Raw genomic sequence first — 19705 nt, 5'->3', positions numbered from 1 at the left:
TAGATAAATGAAATCTGTTATTATTACTCTTTTCCTAACCATGTGATGATAAACACCACCACATGCAAAAGTAAGACGAGCAGCAAATGCATTAGCTGTCTTGTTCTGGAAGTGAAGCATCTCAGCAAACAATAGCAGCACAAACTATAACTACGTTAGCTGCTTAAGAAACCTTGACAAATGACAACCTGATGCCTGAGGGTCCTGTGAGGAGCCCTTAGAGGATGACTGATCAGAGGAGGACTGTGGTGCTGAACCCTCAGCTAGCTCTCGCTGTCTCTGTTGTTCCTTCTTAAGCCTCAGCCGCTGTAGACCCCTACGGATTATAGCTAACTCGGGTCCCATTAACTCTGACAAATGGAAGAAGAAAAAAAAAAGTATGTAAAAGAAAGAAGCATCAAACATACAATATACAGAAGCGGGGGTGGAACAGGGGACTGACCAAAGAGAGAAGCAACAGATACTAAGTGTAATTAAAGTGATAAAAACTTTACAAATCAGTCTACTGACATCTAGAAATGATAAAATTAAATATTTTAATTGCTCTTCTCTTCTTAAATGCACAAATCATAGGATTTTAAAGTTCATAAAGTTCAAAATTCACATCATACAATGCACCCCTCCCCATCTATAACACTTAAAACATTTATCAAATAATTATGAGGAAAACAAGACAAGATAGAAAGAAAAGAAAAAAGAAAAGATCCTGACTGATACAAAACAAAGCAAATGACAGAAGTATGCATTCTCAGGTTCCTAGCACACAGAACAAATCAGAGCATTTGTAGTGGAAAATTATGCAGCTGTGATATACAGGTAGATTTTCAAAATCAATGTGATGGCTTTCTGATGTGAAAAAAAAAAATACAATTTTGGTCAAAACAAACCTGTGCAAAAAATAAAATGTGGATTATGGAAAGAGGTGACAGAACAGCATCTAATGAAAAAAAAATACATTTTACCATGAACTCATGTTCACCTCAGACATTTCCAATGGGTGAGGACTCAAAGTTTAGAAGCACTGTTAATTGGTCCACCAGAGAAATCAATTTATTGGATCATAAAGATTTCTTAGTATTATTCTCTTAACATACTATTCTTGCAGATCAATCTTTAGGGACTTCAATGTGTTCGTCATTTTGTCTTTATTCATTTTTAAGTTATAGCATTTTGGCATGGACCAGTCTACTGTCTGATTATCAGTATTTATTTATCTTGCAAACTACTATAAAACAGGTGTCTAAGTCATTTTTCATTCTTTCTATGCTCTTTGCAGATTTCCTCCACTTACACAAGCACTGTACAGCAAGTGCTTCTGTTCATACAATACAGACTGTCTCATTATTAGCAATAGCTGAAGCACAACGTTGAACTGAACTGCTGCTAACTACTCTCACCTATAATAAAGGAGGGTCAAGAAGCTGATTTAGACTCATATATTCACATCAAGTACTCTAGCTAGTTTTGCTACCAACTGGTAGCCCAGATCTATCCTGAAAGCATTTTTATCAAGGACACCCTGGAGTACTTTGCAGACATAAGGAAATCTGCAAAGAAAAACATCAGCACTATGAAATCTTCAAGTACTAAAGAGCATTACATTGGCATATCACTTTTCACCCAAGCAAAAACTAAGCTTTACACATATTCTGTAACCCTCGTTCACTTAATGAAGCATGCAAATTTAAAATTTTGTTTCACGAAAAGAAACAAACACAAAGCAATAATCCAATCATTCAACAATTTAGTGGCAGGCACTGGTTAATACCCACTGTCTTAAGCTTTAATGTCTTCGCCATAATACCACTTCTGGAAAATACAACCTGCCCGTTTATGGTTGATGACATATAACAAGAAGGAAAAAGATATAATTCCTAAGAGGAATATGGTATGAAAGAAATTTGCTATGAATAATTTTCATGTGATGTGAACGTTTATGGAAATTAAAAAAAAAAAAAAAAGAGGAAGTACTTTATGGAAGTATCAATGGTGTCTCAATGGTTGTCAGTACTTGCTGCTGATTTATCTCCACTCACTTCCAGAGACGGTTACAATTTAAGACTTAATAAGAACTGCAATTCAAAATGTAAAGATATAACTACTATCTGGAATAAGTTTAATTACAGCATCTTTTAACACATTTCAGAATCTCTAAGCAAATGTTTATTTTGCCAGCAAATGGACTGAGGAAAGAGAAACTGAAAGGAAAAAAAAAAAAAAAACAAAAAACTGAAGCTGTTACCCCTTTCCCATTCAAAATTTATACGCAAATCTACTTTATATCAGAAAGACATTAAATTATTTTTTACCTTCATGACAAGCATGAAAGTCTCCAGCAATCATACCATCTCATTATAGAAAAAAAATTATTCAAATGTACTGACAAGAGCAGGCTACTGAGATGTGCCTCAATGATCTTGTTGATTATTTGTAACTTATTCAAATGCTTCAACTGTGTTCCTCTAGAATATACATTCTTATAAAGAGACTTTTCCCAACAAGCTCCAGCACTGATTGAAGCTCCGACTATTTTTTGAATACATACTTTTTTTTCCTAAAAACAACAACAACCACTACCACCACCACATTAAGGGATGAAGTAACGCACATGCAGAAGCTCAAATGCTCATCACATGGTATATTTTCTGGAAGACCACACTAACAATATATTTGAATTAAATGTGTAAAGGTATTGCTATTTCAAACACAGGCTTACTATCAGCATCTCTATTCAGTACAGAAATCTGTAGAAATGAGTTATGAAAAGCTGTTTGTAAGCCTGTTCCATGGTATGCCACAATTCTAAAAAAGTCATTACCCTAGATCATATTCCTCACTTGCTAACACTTTGCTATGACATTCAAGCTTTTATCTGCCACTACTTAGAAAGCCTCTCACTTTTCTTCTTCCATTTTGCAAACTGTTTCTCCAGTCATCCATCTTTTACAACACACCTCTATCTGGTCTTCTTACTCAACCCCACTATATTTAAACTAACATGCCTGTCATCACTTTCCCTGTCCTGTCACCCCCAAAAGCAGCAGGTTTTATCCACAGCTAAGTGCAGCTACACAAACTCAGGGAAATCCTGTTCTTGACACAGAGTTCAGTGTTTTCATATTATAAACTGGGGGCTGCAAGAAAAGAAACTCTCCTGACTGAGCACCATCATGGGTTATGTAAGTACACAAACATTGCACAAGGAAAATCTACATTGAAGTGTACCCATTCATAACTCCATTACTGCTACTCTGCCCAAGAACTTCCCCTCTCTCTGAATTTGTCCATGTTACCCAAAGAAGACTTCTACAACGTAAGTGTTTTTTAAAAGCAGTACAAAATGCTTACTTTGGCATGTTTAAATTAATTTAAATTTAATACTTAATACTATTAAATTTACTCCTGCAGGAGTCCTGTAGACTACTGGAAGATGATACTTGATCCTAACTAAATCCGCATATGGTAATAAGGAATACAGACATAGGGACTTTTTTTTTTAAGCAGCAGCAGCCCATCTGACACCCTGTGTAGGTGTAGTCAAAGAACCTATCAAACATTATACTAGATTAAACTAGAAAGTTTCCACTGTCTGTCAACAAAGCAAAACAACCACCACTACCACTACCCCTTCCAAATCTGAATACAAGGAGAGTCTTAAGTCTAAAGCAACATTGGGAAAGAGGAAATGCTCTACATAAGAGCTGAAGTGAACAATAACAATTTCAGCTGCATGCTAGCACAATAAACTTTTACTTAGAAATTTGGACATTCTGAGACAAAGAAGAAAATACATGATAAAGGTGTCATGCATTCTTTAAAAGGCAGGATAGAAAATGAGTAATTCCAGAAATGTTATTTAGTGCATTATCATTATGCAACCCACAAATTTTCAGTGATGTATCTTGAAGTAATTACTTTTAATGTGGGACATACTCAATGCTGGTCAATGCTCCAGAATATACCAACTACCTTAAAAAAAAAAAAAAAAAAAGAAACACAACTAAATGGACCAAAATGAACCCTTGGTAATGGTGTATGTGGTCTTTGGTGGCTATTCTAGTTCCAAAGATAGCAGCTGCTAAACTGGGTTACAATGAATTGGAGCAGACTCCTAATTTTCTGTGTGTTGTGAAAAGCTTGATATTGCAGCAAGCCTACATAAACAGTAATAAAAAACATAGGTGACTAAAAGCCTCAGCTACTAAACAAGTTTTCTAGCATTCACTTATGGAAATAGTATCTAGATTGTTTGCATTGTTATGCTTCTCCTCACTGTTTATTTTCTTTAAATAAGAAGTATCAGAATAACTGCAAGGTTTGAAAGAATGACTCATTTAATGAATTTCAACTTATGCCTTTAGCTTCCCCATGTTTAAAATACTATATACCTGGTCATTTCTCAACTGTCTCAGAGATTTTTGGCTGCAGCAGCCACAGTACACTGAAAGGCAAAATTTTTTCTGTGAAATCCCAAACTCTGCTATACTCACTCCCCTACATCCACTTAGGGCCTGAAGATGCTTTCAGTCATCTTTTCTAATTACAACAATGTGGCATGTTTGTTTTTCATTTCCCCAACAGAACTGGTATAAGATAAAAGGTGAATTTATACCAAAAAAGTGTGATTTTAAAAAAAATCAGATTTGAGCCTCTAGATGTTCACATCAGCCTATCTCCCACAGTTTTGAAGTCTAGAAACTCACTTTAAAAAAGTAAAAAAAAATTTTAAAAAAATCTTATGCAACTCTAGTGGCTGTGGCATTTTTTCCTGCATGGAGGTGCAAAAAAGAAGGTCAAAGCATAAGGTGCTCTTTTACTTCTGCTCAAGTAAGTTTCTGACATAGACGGTGAAATATATTTTCTTCCCCCATCCTCTTACCCCACCAGAAGAACAAAGTCTGTATTTAAAACAGATGAGCTTCTTCAAGATTGACAAACTTAAAAAGCAATATGTAGTACAAATTATCAACCAATAATGGACTCTCATGCAAAGTGAGTCCTGTCTACCCAGATACTTTTGAGAAGAAACCAGTAACATTGCTGACGTGTGTATTACCTCTGATTAACAACAGGCATAGATTCTGCTGTTCATTGCGCTGACACTGCTACAGCCAAATCACAGTTGAAGAAGGCATGACGTTAATTATACGTCAGGAAGAGAACAATGAGATAAGGAAAAATTAAACCTTTTTTTTTTTTTATATACGTTTCTATTTCAGAGGACAATAATGCTTACCCCTTTCTTCAGACAAACGAACACAGTTGAGTTTTACGCTTTCTTTAAACTGAAGCTGTAGTCACTTTGTAACTATGAAATACCTAGTCTCACTAAAGATGTTCATGTGAAAAAAAACAACAGATTTAGATCAATTACTCCAAATACCCTAAAATAAAATTCTTTCTTATTGGAAGGGGTTTTCATAAACAGTGACAAGATGAATTACTTCTCACCAGACTGATGGAGCACAGGTTGAGCTGAGGCCCCCAAAGAAGGCCTTTGTTCATTATCAGGAGAAGACAATAATGAAGTTGAAGGGGGACTTCCTGTTGAAGATGATGTTGAAGGAGCTTGGGCTGACATTGTAGAAGATGAAGATGATTGAAGTTGTTCAGAACCATCTACTTCCATTGCAGTTTCTGATTCTGTACTATGTGGCACGTTATTAGTAGCAGGAGCATCCGCCCGATTAGTCCCACCTTTGTTTAAAAAATAGAAAAAAGCAAACAACAAAGGCTCAAAGGTAAACTCACTCTGTCTCTAAAGACCCCTTTGCACTATCATTCACATGGCATCCAGATGTACTCATTTCTTCAGAATACACTAAAAATTTAGTTTATACCTCAGAAAGACTGATATTCAAGGCCTTTACATTCAGCATAAGCATACTTCTTATCGTAATTATTATTCTTGAAAATAAAAAAAGGAAATCACCTCTGGACCGCGATCTTCCTCGCCCCCGATTGCTTTGTGCAACTTCACTAGCTTCTTCAAACCATCTTGACAGCATGTCTGACATCCTCTGCATTAGAGAGACATTAGGACTTTGCTCCCCTGTAAAAATAGTAATGCTAAAGTTTGACAAAAGCATTCTTCTCTTCCATTCATTCCTCCCCCCATTACCTCTTCCACTGAAAAAAAGAATGCACTACATACTACATAATTACATAACTAGTAATCCTCTGAACCAATGCTACTTTTCCATACAACAACAGTGCAAAAATTGCCAGCTGAGCATGGCATTACAAAAAAAAAAAAAAACAAAAAAAAAAAAACAAAAAAAACTCCTAAAGCTTTTAATTACTCTCTACTTTACAAATAACTTTTGTAAACATGACATTGCAAAAATATATGTCATTCAGTTTTAAATGCTGGTTAAATAAGAAAGCCCAGATTGTTATGTTCTTTACAGCTAATTATAAAACAACAAATTTTATCATAAAAAAAGACATGATGCTTTTAACATTTCCAGAATGCTTTGTGATTTACTTTTACCTCATGAACACAATTTAGTAAAACAGCAGAGCTCTTTTAGGGTATTTAATTTTTACATTTGGATTGCAAAGACTCTTAAGCAGCAAAATCTTTGCATGCATTTTCTTTTAACACAACCGAAAGTATTTCCTTCTCATTTTATTTCTGATTTTATTACATACAATTTTTTTTTTTCCAGGAAAGAAGATTCCATTTGTAAAGGGCTGAAATGGAAAGTTTGAATCTTTAAACGTGTTTTGTATTCTATAAAATGCTTATTTATCTTCTTGAACACACTGATAGCTTCCAATAGAAAATGATTCCACTGGACCTGACCATTCCATTCATACTGCTGTAAAATAACTTCTGCTGGTCCCTCAGCCTCTTTTGAAATATGTAACTTTTAAACAACTTTTAAAAATTTTGTATTCAAAGACCTTAAGAAATGAAATCATTGTGAAGTACAATTACTTATCAAAACATATATGGAAAAGATATTTTAATACCCTGCATACTAAAGCTAACATTGAAAGATTCCAGAGCATACTCAGGAAAAACATGTACAATGAGAAAATGCCTCTCCTAAGCATCAATTCTGCTAACCACATAGATGCTATAAAAGCTGCCAGACTGACCAAGTATCTGGAACAACTGGTTATCTGTCAGGGCTGCATATAAATTTCACAGCTAGGATATACCTTGAATATATCATCACCAGACCTTATCTTTAGATTACTTCCTTCACAGTTGAGTTTAAGAGACATTGTTGGGAAGGGAGAAGGGAAGGGGAAACACCAACCTAACCCCCAAGAAACAATGCCCCTCGTTCTCATTCCAGTGTCCACATCTATCCTCATTTTCATACTGTGGGTCTGACCCTCCCCTGGGATCCCCCACTCCCTCTCTATCTATACCCCAGGTAGAAGAGTTTTGGCCTCAAAAGCTTAAAACAACAAATGGAACGCAACAGCCAAAGAAAACAGGCAAAAGCCGGCTAATGATGGGAAGAGGGAGATAATGAACAGTTAACAGAAAAATAAGTCACAGGTCACTGCCTGCCTAACTAATGCAATACAGGTATTCTCCTGAACACATCAGTCACTATTCTATCAAGCAACACACAGTAAAGATACGGAAAGTTTGTTGTGACAAAGGAAAATCTAGCTAGTGTCTGTACTGGAAGAGTCCTTTTCTCATGTTTAATTCTCTCCCTGGAAGATTTACTTGATAGCATGGGGAAATAACAGCTAGAAGGACACTTAAGGTATTTAACTAAAAAAGAACTCATATAACAAGTAATTTTGAGCAGAGACAAAGCTGCTGTGGAATCATGAAAGCACCAAGTGAGCAGAATGCAAAACTGCTAACAATCAAATCCTGTGATATTAGAACAAGGGGTCACATGATAAAGCTAACAGAAACTAAATTTAAAAGACATGAAAGAAAGAAATAATCTAAACAGTAAGCAGTGAAATTCTGGATTTTTGTTTGCCATAGGAAATACTATAGACAGGTTCAAGAAGGGACTACAGAAATTCACAGGCAATAGAACCATAAGGAGAGCCTAAAGGAACAGATAGGAAATGTACCCTCTGAAGTTTCTAATCCAGTAACTGCAAACAGTGGCAGAGCAGCAAAGACAACAGACTAAAGTAAGAGGACAGGCTTGCAATCTCTCCCCAGATGGCATCACCTATTGTCAGTGTTGGATACAGAACCCTAGTCTACATGGACCATTGGTCTGTCCCAGCTGGACACATCTATTCCAGTTTCAGCAATCAAGAAGATGAGAAAACCAACAAAGATGATCTGGAAAGGGAAATGATAGGCAGAAAAACAGAGGAAAATTTAAGGGAATTATTAGTATCCTCACAACCTTTCTGAGCTAAACAGAAAGGTGTTATTAGACATAACAGTGATAAAGCATCCTCTGCCCTGCTTCAGTATCTCATTTTTTGACACTAAAGCATAACTTTTGAAATGTTCCACCTTCTGAAACCTCAAGTAATTGTGTAATATATTTACAAACATATATATTATATTATACATTACAAACATGAATATATGAGCATAAAAATTTTGTCACTACATATAAGTGTTTTATAAAAGTGAAAGAAAAAATATTAGAAACCTATTGCTTTGAATCCCAGTCCCCTACAGAGCATTTCATTTGCAACTTTGATTGTAGACGCAGCTTAACTACAAAAAGGGAAATATGCATTTGTTTTACCTCATAACCAGCAATAATGAAGCAAGCTCCCCTTGATTTACAGCAACCTAACAGAAGCAATGTAATTTTTCTGGAGAGAAGATTTTCAATTTAGACAATTTAAAAAATCACTACAGAACAGCAGTTCTCTGTTAAGTTATAAGTAAACACTCTTAAGACCTGGCTGATTCTTAAAACATGTGGACAGTTTTTTATCTGAAGCATTTCCATATTTCAGGAATACTTAAGAAAAACTGGAAAAAACAAACAAACAAACAAAAGAGCACCAACAGAAGAGAAGACAAAGGCAGCTCCCAGCAGCAGATACATTACCATCTCTCTCACGTTCACTCTCAGGCCTTGCTCTTGGTCCAGTATCTGACCAATCTCCTCTTAGCCTCAAACGTTTAACAGGAGGTTGCCGTAACTAGGAAAAAAAAAAAAAAGAAAGAAAGGTATTATATAGTTATTCATATTGAACAGTACAGAATTCTGAGTTTAAAAATAAATGCCATACCTCCATTTTCTTAAGTTACGTAAATTTGTCTGTCACACAAAAAAATTAGTATCAGCCATATGCTCAGATCAGCTATGAATAAGCACAACACTGTATATATATATACTGGCAATAGTTTTAGCTATACAGAATTTCAGCAGTCTAAATCAACTCTTAGAAGTACTGCAGCTTCTATTTTACTCAGTATTACCTTTACCGTATTAATTGCGACATTCCATACTGAACAACAAATTCAGCCTGAATTCCACAGAAATATTCACCATACAGAAATTCATGCAGAAATTTTTATGAACAGAAACTTAAATTTCTTTTCTACCCTGTAATTTATTTATTTTTTGATAACAGTGTTGTTTTTTCAGCAAGGAGTACAAAACAAGTACTATATATGTGGTGCGACTTTTGCTAACTTGAAAAGAAACAGCTTTGCACATTCAAGAAGGCAGTTCAGAGTTTGAAATTAAGAGCACTGGCTGGATATATATGGCTTATACAAAGAAAACCAAACAAAAACAACAGTATTGAACTGTTGTGCTGTCAACTTGGGATTAAATGTGAAACCACCACTGCAGTGAAAGCATATTAAAGTATTAACTTTCAGGAGCCTGCAGATTCAGAAAAAAGCTTTACATTCCTTCTACTCTGTAGAACTTAAAACCAAACTGAAATAAAAATAGAATTTAAGTAATATTATCTGGCAAGAAAAGAATACAGGACATATTCTGTGCCTAAAGATGAAAAGAATACATAAAATCTGCTAACAGGTGGTCACAATCTTCTCTCTCTGTATAAGGCAAGCAATGAGTTCTCTACTGAATTATTTCATATCAGATTGCCGTTACATAGGAGAAAGGGTAAAATGCAGAACCATTCATTTGTGACAGTCATTTTTCTGTGGTTTTCTTTGCTTTTTTTCCTGTCTCTATCAGGTAACAGTCTAACTCAGCTGGACATTCTTCCTCAGTCCTATGAATCTACACCCAGTTATGGTCAACAGTATTTGTAATAGTAATAGGTGACTATTGCTCATTAAATACATCACTGTCTTTGCTAACAGGCCACAGACTTAATATGAAGCTAACAACAGCACGTACTGCTGGCTCACCGGGCTTTGTGTGGACTTTACTTGCTTGGAGCTTTCGTGTAGCTCATTTAGCTGCAACAGCAATTGTCTAGTGACTGGTTGATTATTACCTAATTTGCTGTAGTTTTCCTTAGAGTTGCATAAATGCATGGTGTGCAACCTGTTATTAGCAGCTTTGACATATACAGGAGGCTGCCAGCTGCTTAAATTGCATAAAAAGAATCAACTATGCCCATGGGTAACGAGCATAAATGCAGCATTAAGAAGTACAGGCATGGAATGAGGGCAAGAGATCTTGCATGTGTGGACGCATGGGAGGACACCAGAGGCACCTTCTCAGCAGCTCATCAATGGTTCTTTAATGTACTGTAAAGGTTGTGCCACAATGAAAACAGTTTCAGGGGGTAACAACAAGTATATAAAAGCAAAAAAACACGCCACATTGGCAGACTAATAACTGTCGTCCCAGTGAAGACAGCAGGATGCTGACTTGCTGTGAACTCCCTTGAGGCTCCTGTTTCAGACTAAAGATAAAGATCCCTGGACCCTAAGGAGCTTGTGAAAGGGTGAACATAATGCCAGAAAAATTGAGTGGATGGTTGGGGTTGGGTGCAGGGGGAGAGAATTATATAATTTAACTGTAGGTAAAGAGATGGGTTTTAAATTGATTAGAAAATTTAGGCTGGAAGGGTCAGCATCACTGTAACTGAACTGATAATAAATAACTGCTTGCAGTTTGTTTACACTGCTGAATCTTTTAATTCGGCTCTGTAGCAGTGGATCACCTCATTGGTCTAAACATTTTGTCTCCCCTCATTTCTGCCATTAAATGACAACTTTTACTAAAGAAAGTTTATACTTGATTTCAAGGAATATACTTTTGGTGATGTGGAAAACAGAGAATACACCTAAAGAGTGACTTGCCACATTTGCTGGTCTTATATCCTGATGTCACATAGATGCCTTCTCATCTTTAGAAGAGGAAAACCAGACAAACCTCTGTCTACAGTGCCTGATGCCTCACACAGGTAAGTGAACATGTGTGCAGACTAACACAATACTCTGCTCCACATACTTATTTTTAAATTCCGCAACTCATTAAGTTGCTAAAATGAAAACATCCTGAAGACTATCACAAAAGACAAGACTTTCCTCTAAGCAAAAGCTCATTGTAGCCAGAATTGCAATTTGCTTGTAACTGTCTGAAAGAGTGCATATCTACAGTAAATATGTATTAAGAAAAGCCAGTTACTAAGTCCATCATCAATAGGTGCTGTGAATTCACAACGTACTGAAGAGCAGGTAACAAATAACTGTAAACTGAATGCCCATATAATGGTAGGCAATACCAGGCATTTTGTGTCAAAGTGGTTGACCCCGTACATTAGATACAGAGTACATAAATTTTGTCACACCGTGTAATTGGCACATTTCAATCTGCGAATAGACTTTCCTTGACCTCAGCCTACTACTGAAAAGAGGGAAAAAAAGTTCCTTTTCCATTTCATACATATGGCAAAAGCTACATTCTGCTTTTAACTACGATTCTCTTTCTGCTTTAGTTCACAAGTCTTCAACCTTTTGTGTTTTTTTAATAAGTATGTTCAGAAAATCGCACTGCACAATTTCATTGTTATTTCAAAAGATATTCTCCCTTAAAAGCTGCTGATATATATCAAGTGTGCTTTAAGGCATTTTGGCTAAGTTTTCAGAATCTCAGAATATATTATATCTTGAATTTAATATAGTTCTGTTGTTTTATATGATTGAATTACAGGGGTACAATAACTGAGACCCTCTTTGTCCACGGGGATGAAGCAAGTCAAAGTGCTCCGTGTCAAAACCCCTATAACATAACTCTTCTTTCAGCAACATTTAGTGTTAAACTTCCACTGAAAGCCTCTGTAAGTTAGGAATAGCAAAGTTTCCTTTAAAATTCCCCTGACCTACTATATTAGTAGGATTATGGTTGGACTTGATGATCTTAGAGGTCTTTTCTAACCTACATGATTCTATGGTAAGAAACTCTAAATTATCACAGAAATAAAGCTAAGAAGTGATCTGTGGTTCTCATTTCAACACAGGTACTCCAAACTCTAATCAACCCTGAGAAGATGCTATAATTTTCTAATAAAGTGAAACGGTCCCAGAATCCATTTGCAAAAAAGGCACTAAACGGTCAGCATCCACAAGATAACTTACATCCCATCTTGTGTGTCTGGATCTAGTTACAGAAAGATTATAGCTAACTGTGAATCTCTGCAGCACTCACTTATTTGTAGAAAACGTGAAACTGGGAAGAATTCAGAGATAATTTTATGTGCTTCCTGCTGCAAACAGCAGGTATTCCTCTACGGTCAGCCTATTTTATGCAAGACACCGAACAGTCAGGGTACCAACTTCTGTTCATATCAGCCTCTGCTGGACTTCCAGCATAAAGGAAACAGTCTGTATTTGCTAATCATTGGTACAACCAAGACCTGCTTCTTTGTTGTTCTCTTATCAAAATATACTGGACCAAAAAACAACAACAACACACACACAACTCCCCAGCCCCCCAAACCTGTCTGTGTAGACGTTCTACAACTATTCTACAACTAGTTCTACAACTATTTTTAAAACAATGCTTGAGAATGAAATGATTCATTTCAAGGGAAATACAACTAATAGGTGTGCCCCAAGGTGGTGGTAGTTGTGAGACAAAACATGAGAACAGGTCTTCTTAATCACTTGCCTCTTCTCGCCTCTCCTCAGCAGAAGGAACTTTAAGTTCTCGTGCTGTGTCATCCTTGGGATCGAACAAGTAGATGTAATCTGAAGAATAACTAACAAGGATCTCTTGACCATCTTCACTATAACATAGAGACGTTACTCTGCAGGATTTGTTATTGAGATGAGGAGGAACAAAACGTGCCACCATTCCAACAGTGCCCCTACCGGCATAATTCCCTGTAGGAGAGAGAGAAAGAGAGAATACATTTACTATTGCAAACTTTCAACCAGCAGTTTCTATATACTCCTTAGTTAACATCCAAAGAAAGATGACCAGAGAAAACCTAGGCAATCTGTAGCTTTTGCATTAATTTGGTTCTGAATACTAACATATCAGATCTTTCCAGTATATTTTAATTTTTGTTTACAAACTCTGTATGTAAATTATAGAGAAAGATGAAAATTTATACACACAAGCATGTTCATATATCACCCATCACATGATGGTGTGTGGATACTATCTGTAAAATTTAATACAAATGGAAATTTTGAAATATATGAAAACATTTACACAGCAATAATGCAACTATGTATCACCACACAAATTAGGAATTCATTCTACAGAACTTTGAAAATTTAAGGACATCTGTCTCCTCTTTACTCCCCCAAATGATCTAAAAATTTCCAGTTTTTCCTTGAGACATAACACTTATCCCTTTGAGACTGCAGAACTACATGATATATCAGACTTACATGATAACTCACCTCCATTCTATACACTAAAACAATCTTCAATTCTAGAATTAGAAACTTGCAAGCAGATTAAAATTACCTATAAGACAACTAACAGAGAAAAACAAACTGTTCCCAAAACACATTTGCCACAAAACTTTCCTGCACAGCCTGTCTGTTTTGGCTCAGCATGTGCAAAAGTCTGTCCTTGACAAGTTTGGAGTTTATCATCTCACACTGCATAAGGACTAAAACTGAAAGTTTAAAAGGTAAATCAGTAGCTTGCTTACTAGCAATTATCATGGAATATCTCATCCTTTAAAAAAGAAAAAGATACAAAAAAGCAAACAACAGCAAAGCACTAAACTCTACACCAATAGAACCAGAAAAACTAGTCTTCAAAATTTTGTCTTCTCTCTACTTTCCCCTATAGGCCTGCATACCCAAATTCATCTTACTTTTGTATTGTTACAAAAGTAGGTATAAAAATGAGAAAGTTCTGGTGGTTTTGGTTTTGTTTTGATTTTGTTGTTTTGTTTTTAAACAAAACTTCAGGGGAAAAGTAAAATCTAACATTTACGTAGTACCTTTTAATCAACCTCCCCAGAATCTGTTCCTCAGGCAGTTCTCACAGAATTTTGCTGACCACTATGATATAAGGGAGAAATCTTGTAAGAACATTAGCCAGCTGAGAAGATTGTTTAATGTTTATTAAGTGATCTTTACTGTTTCCTTTCTCCTCCATCACAATAATCAGCAGGAAATGCTGCAAGAAATGACAGATTGTGACACTGATTACTTTTATGAATGTGTATACACAGCCATGTATATTAATTCGCACATATGTCCAAACATAATCATACATTATGAGTAAGAGATACATTAGAATTGCATATTCACTGTGGCTTGCCGCTTTAAATTTTTTATAAAAACCTTTTAGATAAGCATCTGATGCATGCTTCCATTTCAAGAATTTGCAGCTTTTCAGTAAAATTATGTTCGATATAGCAACAATAACTGCAAAGCTAAACATATTGAATGACATTATGGAGTTCATAAGAACCCTTCCTGTAAGGAACAACACACTGCAGCACAGCAGAATATAAGAAGGGAAGACTTTAATTAAAATTTGAGTAGATCAGAGAAGACTGCAATCATTTGCTTTTTGGAATCTTGAAATCACATGTTTCAAGACAAAGGAAGAGACGTGACAGAATGGCCTTTTCTGCATTCAGTATATAACGTATTCTAAAATGGATAAAGAGATTGATTACTTATTTGAAGATTTCTATATTACCAAATATTAAAGTGAAATGACTCCACTACTGAAAAGCACAGTTCTCGGAGAACAAACCTATACTTCAATCAGTATTACACTTCAGTCATTCACCACCTATTTTGGAAGCAAACAAACAAACAAAAAGAACCTGAAATTGGAACTGCAAATAGTTAGAAAAGCTTACTATATTGTATGTTTCCCACCTGTTGCTCTTGTACCAAGCATTCGTCGATCATATATTCTTACTGAGCTATCAGAACAACCCACAGCAAGATAGTACGGGATTGGTGGACAGATAGCAACAGAAGTGGCAGCACGCCGACAGTTTATTAAAATATCCTGGAACAAACAAAAATACAGTGTTCAGACAATAGATTCGAGCATTTGAAGTATAATTTTATTTTTTACTTCAAGACACAGGCTCATTAGTCAAGGAGTTTTTGAGAAAAACAGATCTGGCCTTGTGTAGATAAGACTGTAAACATGCCAAACAGAAAATTCACTACAGAGAAGGAAAGCTATCAGAGAAAGAAATATATCATGAGATCAAACGAAAAAGAAAAAAACAAAACAAAACAAACAAAAAACAAACCACAGGAACAAACATTTGAGAACAGATAAGCGTAACAGATATAGAATTATAAACTAGCTTGCACGTTACATTTTCCTATGCAAACACAGATAATGATTTAGCTGGAAGAGGACCACACAGAAAGAGTCTAAGAATTAGAATAAGTTTCACCTATGGGCAGATAGTTGGATAAAGAATTTTATTTTAATATGATTGGGATTCAAAGAAACCCCTAAAACCAGGAAATGACACTTCAGTGTAAGTTTTTCTTCAATTCAACGCTGCTTCTGAATTCAAAACACAGCAGACACAACTAATACCTTACCTTCTGGAGAGTATTACCCATGACTAATTTGATCTAGTATAAATTGTTATCAAATCTTTCCTTATGGAGGGACAAAAGATGGTCAAAAACACAAGGGTGCAGCTGATTTTCCAAGATAATTTTTTGCCTCCAACTCTGCACTCTACTGTAACTGATGTAATCAAAACCAACAGATTCAGTTTCAAGGTAGAATCGTTTCTACCACATCTGAATCATCACACCAAAGTTCATAAACTAAAAAGATCCTAAAGTGATACTAAAAAAATACTAAAAAAAATGCCCAAACAAACTTTTTATTTTGTTTCTTGGGAAATATGTTGTCATCTCCACCAACGACCCTGAAATCTATTATTTCTAAAAGCCTTACCAGAATTCAAATCCTATGTTTGTATGATGTACAGCTCTACATTTAGGTCATCTTTATTAAAAGATTTCACTCTTACATCTTTACAATCTTCCTTTGTGCAACTTGTTTTGATTCGAGTATCAAACCATCTTACAGTGCCATCTTCACCACAAGAGAGGAAAGTATAGGGATCATTTGGTACTGTCATAATCTGATCAGGAAAAAAAAAAAAGTATTAATACTTCTGAAAATACCATTAATTTCAAAAGAAAAACATCAACATTTTGAGCAGACTGAAGCAGTTACAACTCAAGTCATGAATTCTACTGACACAAAGAAGAAAATTGAAAAAATGCTGATATCTTCATTTTCAATAAAAGATCTGAACTACTGAAAATAAACTGTGTGGTATGATGCACAATGTGAAAAATGTATAGGCTGAATCTTATATTTATTTCTATTATTTTTTAACAAGCAACATAGATTTATTACTATTAGTTTTCAGATAAAGAATCGATTTGCTGCAATAGTTCATCAGAAGCTCAGTTTAATTTCCATCGAGTAATAGAAGGCAATAAAAAACAAAACCCTCAGAAGTCTGAATGACATGAAAGTACTAAATTGCTTTTATTTCCATTGATTCATTCATTTACATTCACAATAATCCCCTGAAGCAACTATGCATTAAAGGCTGTTACTAACCTACCCTCGCTGCATTTTATTGTTGTTATAAAAGAGCACTGTACTGCACCGTTTTCCTGATTTTGGCCCTGCTCAAACTAGGGAAGACTCAGCTGGCATCTCTTGTCTATGGCTTCATTCAAGAAGCTCTCTTAAGAAAAAATAAAAAGGCAAGCAAACATGTTAAAGCTGAACACAGGCTGATGAACACACATGAAATATCATTGAACTTCTATGAAGTTACTGATAGTAGCAGTATTGTAGGTAAACATAGATTCCGCCAGTTTCTGCAACATAATTTGTTTGGTATTTAAGGGATAACACGTTTCAAGAATGCTTCATAGAGCTACAAAATCAATAACAGTGTAATACACTAATTCAACACAGAGCAAAAGATTGATTCTTTGATGCTTTTTATGCAATGATTTTCTTCAAACTCTTAATAAAAATAACCTATGGATATCTGTAAATCTCTCTACATAAAATGTGATTACAAATGTAATCTCTGCAGGATTCAACTGTTCATCTTGTAATGCTCAGTATGTTAACTAAAACAATGCACGCTGTGGCAAATTATACTGCTGACAAATAAGAAATTTAACAAACAGAACAAAGCCAAAGGTTTAATAACAATGGAACAATAAAATTCTGAGATATGACTATGATTCTTCAATATGTGAGCATAACATACTGAAAAGAGCATTTTTCACTCCACATTTACTCATGTTACCAATTTTATTGGTATAGTTATGAAAGACAGGAATTGCTCTTCAGTCCATCAAATCCTTCCGGCATTTTTGATGTGCTGTGGTGCAAAACTTGCCTTAAAAACATTTACTTTGTCCCAAGAATGTTGTTGAATGCGGTATAACACAGCAAACTCTTTTTTCTAGTAGCCATCGTTTATGTTTGTTCCCAATTATACTATTTCACAGTATACATGTAAAAATGTGGTATATACCTACACCTGCAGGTGCCAGTTTTTATGCATGGTGCTTAAGAACATCCTAATTGATTTATAAGCACTAAAATAAAGAAACAGAGAGGTACAGACCCCAATAATTAAGAGTCACTGTTAACATATTTAAGTTCAAACATCATAAAAAAATCTTTTCCTGCCTATTCCAATAACTTGAAAAAAAATATAGTGATGTGATGATTTTACTGTGTAGAAAATGTGAAGTTAAGAGTTGTACTTTCTTCTCCTAAAATGGAATTAACAGGAGCAGTATTAAAGAAAAGCACTCGGCTGAATAAAAATAAACTTGCAATAGCCTTGTATAAACAACAAATTCTCCAGAAACATGTTTCAAGAACTTCTCTCTCCTTCTCTACTTACTCTATTCTCCTCGGAATTAAAAACAATTGTCCAATTATCTCACAGTTCATAATGATCTACACAAATTATTCTCTTTCAACGGATGCTTTTGTAATGTCTGAAGCTCCAAGTTTAAAGTGCAACATAAATCCAAATCACATTCAAATTTAGAATTAGTACCTCCAGGCCAGATTATGTTAGCTTTTGTTATTTAGAGAATCCAGTGAGTCAAAGTTCTATATTTAATACGATGATGTGGTTATATACAGCTGAACTGTAACATCACAAAATTTTAAATGATTTTCCCACTCCAGAAAGCTCCGAGCAACGAAGTTGCATTATGCCAGAAGCTGAAGCTGCACGTCAGTCATTTGTTTCAAAATAACTGCTATTTACTCCATTGTACTTTCACATGTCAAGGCTCAAGCAAAAAAGGTCTGCTATGCCACACAATAACACAGGCATTTAATGTTCAAGTATCAAACAGGTTTAAGACACAGTAACAGAACTTACAGTCTTCATAAAAGTACCTTTTCCTGACAAAATGTTTTATAAACCTATGCATCAAAACTTTTTGAAGATAGCTCAAAGTATTAACTTTTTGTTATGTTAAACCGTGGTGCAAAACAGACCAAGAAAATTAATGTCAAAAAGGCAATTGTTAAAATACGTGTCATGTAGGGGAATTGGACATACCTTCCATTAACTGTAACTAACGACAACCAAAACAGTATCCTATGCTGTCATTCAAAACAACAGTAATGCCCTCTTTTTCACATTATTTGCTGGTTTCAGTCACTTCATGTAATCAACCAAACTGTCGGTCAACCCAAGTTCAGGCAAACCAAAACTTGGGACTGCCACAGTGACTTCTCCTGGCGATACTTATGCTGCCACCAGCACTTCCATTTACAGTACTCATAGCAGCTTACCCGTGACCCTGAAACTCCAAGCACCCCGACCCACTGTTCTAATGACACTTCTGCCACCACCCACTTGTCTCCTCAGCCCAGTGTCCATAACTGTTCTCCTATTTCCAAGCCCAAAAGCTGTTTTATACCATACCCCAGGAAACAGAGGTACCAGCGGAGCCAGTAACTGGCTGCTCCTCAACTCTGTAGCCAGCCAGCCAGCAAGGAGGCTCTTACTTCCCCAAGAAGCCAGAACACTGACCCATCCTCAACTGAGGACATTTCATCTTTAAGAAACAGCATCTTTGTCTCCAGATGTTCTTATGAAAAGGCAGGCTTTATTTGAGGCACAGAGCACATCCAATCAATCTGCAGAACCCGAAGACTAATACACGCTGCTATATATAGTCAGCTCTAGCGGCAACTGAGGCAGTTTAAGCTTCTGGCTGAGGGCCACAGGACTGATGCTATTCAAAGGGAATGGCAGTTCCTCAGTCAAAGCAATCTCAAAACTAAAAGCAGACAATGTGAGCCTGGGATGCAGTTTTGCA

The 19705-nt window shown here is 35.7% G+C and overlaps 1 protein-coding gene across 12 annotated transcripts in view; it reads right to left on the bottom strand.

The window, feature by feature from the left end:
- The window catches only part of DCAF6 (DDB1 and CUL4 associated factor 6), an 83455-nt gene that overhangs the window by 38979 nt on the left and 24771 nt on the right, over window positions 1–19705 (bottom strand). For 7 of the 12 annotated variants that reach the window (XM_083820490.1, XM_083820495.1, XM_083820494.1 and 4 more), the window contains exons 5-11: window positions 16342–16455; window positions 15206–15341; window positions 13014–13228; window positions 9015–9108; window positions 5933–6052; window positions 5452–5697; window positions 189–350 (exon numbers count right to left, since the gene is read on the bottom strand). In XM_083820490.1, coding sequence (XP_083676616.1) covers window positions 189–350; window positions 5452–5697; window positions 5933–6052; window positions 9015–9108; window positions 13014–13228; window positions 15206–15341; window positions 16342–16455 — 1087 coding nt within the window. The remainder of the gene's footprint in view (window positions 1–188; window positions 351–5451; window positions 5698–5932; window positions 6053–9014; window positions 9109–13013; window positions 13229–15205; window positions 15342–16341; window positions 16456–19705) is intronic. The other 5 variants (XM_083820500.1, XM_083820491.1, XM_083820501.1 and 2 more) reach the window with 1 other exon arrangement.

Source organism: Anser anser, assembly GCF_964211835.1.
Source record: "Anser anser genome assembly, chromosome: 1".
In the NCBI taxonomy this organism is placed as follows: domain Eukaryota; kingdom Metazoa; phylum Chordata; class Aves; order Anseriformes; family Anatidae; genus Anser; species Anser anser.
Note: the sequence above shows the minus strand (reverse complement) of the source record. Positions and strands in the feature narration are given on the sequence as shown.